The sequence below is a fragment of the Hordeum vulgare genome, chromosome 7H (genome assembly GCF_904849725.1).
Source record: "Hordeum vulgare subsp. vulgare chromosome 7H, MorexV3_pseudomolecules_assembly, whole genome shotgun sequence".
Lineage (NCBI taxonomy): Eukaryota > Viridiplantae > Streptophyta > Magnoliopsida > Poales > Poaceae > Hordeum > Hordeum vulgare.
In genome coordinates this window covers 94894248-94897982 of record NC_058524.1, presented here as the reverse complement: position 1 = coordinate 94897982, position 3735 = coordinate 94894248, and the positions used below count along the sequence as shown (strand labels likewise).

The 3735-nt window shown below is 52.9% G+C and overlaps 1 protein-coding gene across 1 annotated transcript; it reads left to right on the top strand.

Annotated features, from left to right (window-relative positions):
• The first annotated feature begins 2024 nt into the window (after positions 1-2024).
• On the top strand, positions 2025-3493 carry LOC123412416 ((S)-8-oxocitronellyl enol synthase ISY1-like). The gene has a single exon (XM_045105356.1). It carries the CDS (start codon positions 2025-2027, stop codon positions 3195-3197), a length of 1173 nt encoding a protein of 390 aa, XP_044961291.1. The 3' UTR covers positions 3198-3493.
• The last annotated feature ends 242 nt before the right edge of the window (positions 3494-3735 follow it).

Genomic DNA, 3735 nt, shown 5'->3' with positions numbered 1-3735 from the left:
GTCGAGCGCCACGTGGAAGGGGAGAGGGGCAGCCGAGCGCAGCACGAGCTCCGGCGAGCTGCGGGCGATGACGATTGCGCGCGACAACTGGGACAGAAGAAGAGAGGGGAGGCCGAGACCGCACTTGCGGTGCAGGGAGGCGGGGGCGGCGAGGCACGAGGAAGCGACAATGGCGATGGCTCGGTCACGGCGACAAAGATAACGGGGGGGGGGGGGAGGGGAGAGGTTAGCTAGGGTTCCGGGGGCGAGGGGGGCTTTTACCGTGGGGGAGGGGATCCCTGGAGGGGCTCGGATGGCCGGCGTGTGGCCATCCTAGCCATGGGCGGGCATGAGGCGTCCACCCCCTCCCCCCGCGTGAATAGTGGAGGGGGATGAGTGTGGGGGGCACAGGTTGGGCCGCTCTGGGCTGCACCTGTGGCCTAAGGCCCAAAGCAGACGAGGGGGCTTTTCCTTTTTAAATTTATTTTTTGTTTTCTTTTAATTAATTGCTTCTATTTGAAATAATTTTAGCACTAATAGACTTTTGTAAAAAAATGCTACTTGGCCAAATATTTGTATTGCAATATTAGTTAGAGCCTCAAAAAGTTTGGGGACAGTTGAAATAAGTTTGGAATTTTCATAAATCAAAAGGCAACTAAATGTTAGTTTTGGCTTCTGTTTTATTTGTTTTAGGGCACTAAAATACTTTATAAAATGTTGGTTTCAATTTTATAAATACTTAAGGAATACTTGAAAATCAAACATGATTTTAGTTTTCATGTTTGCCAAAGTATTTGATCCACTTATTAATTAAATGTTGAAAATCAATAGAAATTTGAAATGAGGTATGATTTTAATGTGATCATGCATTGTTTAGCAAAAAGGATCAGTTTAATCTTGTGATCACTTTAGCTTGATCACCTAGGTTACTATAGCTGAAAATCTCAGGGGGTTACAACATGCCTCAAGCGTTGCGTTCATGCTGCAAGCATTCGATGTTGCTGGTAACTTTGTCCTCTATACTGCTGTGCGCAATACATTTTGTCAAGGGTTTCTACCGTTGTAGCCATTGGGATTTTTTGCACATAAATTTTTTTGCTATTTTGGGTGTTCCAAATGATATAATGTTTTTTCAGGGACGGACCCAGAAATTTTGTGAACTGGGGGCAAATAATCAGAGTGGGGCACTTATTGTATAAATTTGAACAATTTCAAAAATATCTTGTAAAATATAAGCAACTTTTACTGAAAATTTTAAAAATTGAGTGGGGGCCTGGGCACCCACTCATCACTATGTAGGTCCGCCCTTGTGTTTTTTGTCTTCACCTTTCTGTAGACCCAAAAAAAATACTACCATAATGTTGCCAACATACATAAATTACCGGTGGGTGGGAATTATGTTTTCGAAAGAGAGAAAGAAGGATGGAGTCAAAAGAAAGTCGTTTCGGAGAGAGAGTTTGTTTTAAGAAAGAAAAATGAGTTTCTCTCATGCTGCGCGAAGGCCATTCTGAATTCTCTCGGTGTCATCGCAAGGGCTAGGCCACTTTGACAATCCTCATGGAGGGGTCCATTTGAAAACAGCGCAACCGTTGCGTCTTCGATTGCGAGGAACCCTCCATCTTCTGACTTATCGCGTCTATTCAGAAAGAGACCAAATACCTGTTTAGGGTTGTATTCGGGTTAAGCAGCCCGTCACCACTGCTCTGCAACCACCCCCCCCCCCCCCCCCCCCCCCTCTCGACAATGTACACCAACCTTGTGTTACCAGTGAAAAGATACACGCTCTTGCGTATCGGAAAAAAAAAAAAGAACGAGCGATTTCAAAAGAGAGGAGAGAGAGAGATAGAGGCGGTTACAGGAGTGGGAAGGAACGGGAAGAGAGAGGGAGACACGCCGCAACAGAGTCGCCAGCCATAAAGCAACTTTAGCAGACAAAGATCAAGACGCAAAACCCAGAACCCCCCACCTGCTCCGCTCCTCTCCTCTCGCCGATCCCCACCCCCACGCCTCTTCGCCTTCCTCGATCCACCGCGCCGGCCGCCATGATGAAGTGGTGGTGGGCGGGGGCGTTCGGCGCCTTCAAGAGGCGCGGCCGCGCCCGCGCCGCCGTGACGGCCCCCCAGAGCAACGTGGCCCTCGTCGTCGGCTCCACCGGCATCGTCGGCGCCGCCCTCCTCGACATCCTCCCGCAACGCGACACGCCCGGGGGCCCATGGAAGGTCTACGCGCTCTCCCGCCGCCCGCTCCCGCCCTGGTCGGCCGCCCTCCCGCCCGCCGTCTCCCACCACCACCTCGACCTCGCTGACCCCGATGCCGTCGCCGACGCCCTCGCGCCCCTCACCGACGTCACGCACGTCTTCTACGTCGCCTGGGACCCTCGCCCCACGCGCAAGGAGGGCCGCGAGGCCAACGGCGCCATGCTCCGCAACCTCCTCTCCGCCCTCGTCCCCAACTGCCCCGGCCTGCTCCACGTCTGCCTCCAGACCAGCCGCAAGCACTACGTCGACCCGTTCGAGCCCCTCACCGGCATCCCCCTCGGGCTCCGCCCCTACTCCGAGGACCTCCCGCGCCTCGACTACCCCGACCTCGAGGACGTCCTCCTCGACGGGCTCGCCGCCAACAGCCGCGTCACCTGGTCCGTGCACCGCCCCACCACCATCTTCGGCTTCTCCCCGCGGAGCGCAAGGAACGTCGTCGCCAGCCTCTGCGTCTACGCCGCCATCTGCCGCAAGGAGGGCCTCGCGCTGCGCTGGCCGGGATCCCGCGTCGCCTGGGAGGGCTTCAGCGACGCCTCCGACGCGGAGCTCGTCGCGGAGCACGCGCTCTGGGCGGCCATGGAGCCCAACGGCAAGAACGAGCCCTTCAACTGCAGCAACGGGGACCTCTTCAAGTGGCAGCAGGTATGGCCGATCCTCGCCAGCAAATTCTGCGTCGAGTGGACGGGGTACCAGGGGGAGGACCAGCGCTTCATGCTGGAGGAGGCCATGGCCGGGAAGGACGCCGTGTGGTCGGAGATCGTCAACGAAAACGGGCTCGTGGAGACAGAGCTCAACGAGGTCACCAACTGGGGCTGCGTCGACGCCGTGATGAACATGGCGCGGGAGAACCTGGACACCATGAACAAGAGCAAGGAGTATGGGTTCTTCGGATTCCGGAACACGGTGAGGTCCTTCAATGCCTGGATCGACAAGATGAAGGCTGACAAGATTGTCCCCTGATGCATGCCTCTGTTTTACCTGCCAATCGCGGTTTACGACTTTACATCATGCTATCATCTCATCGTCTTGCGACATTGCCCAGTTTACGTGCACCTGAACTTTGCTCTACTTGGTAGTTGGTAGCATATTAGCATCGATTGTTACGTTCGTTTCGACAAGGTAGTGAATGAACATCTAGTTACTCGGCATTGGGCAAGTGTTCGCTGAAAGTGCTCTATGATTTGAATCAGCAAGTGAGCAATGTTTTGTTATTCAGCTTTGGTTTCGCTCAATGGATATGATCTGCTAGTTAACCATCTATGTCTACCTTTTCATGCATATTCTTGTCATGTTGGAGTTGTGTTCAATGTTTTTACGTACGTGCATTGAGTTTTACTTCATACTAGCATATGGCATGGAGAGTGTGTTATGTTCGTTTCCACAAGGTACTGAATGAACATCTAGTTGCTCTGCGTTTTAAGCTTTGAATCATCTATTGATCACTTTTGCTTGTATCTGTAAGCAATGTTTTGTTGGTCACTTTCGCTCAATGGGTATG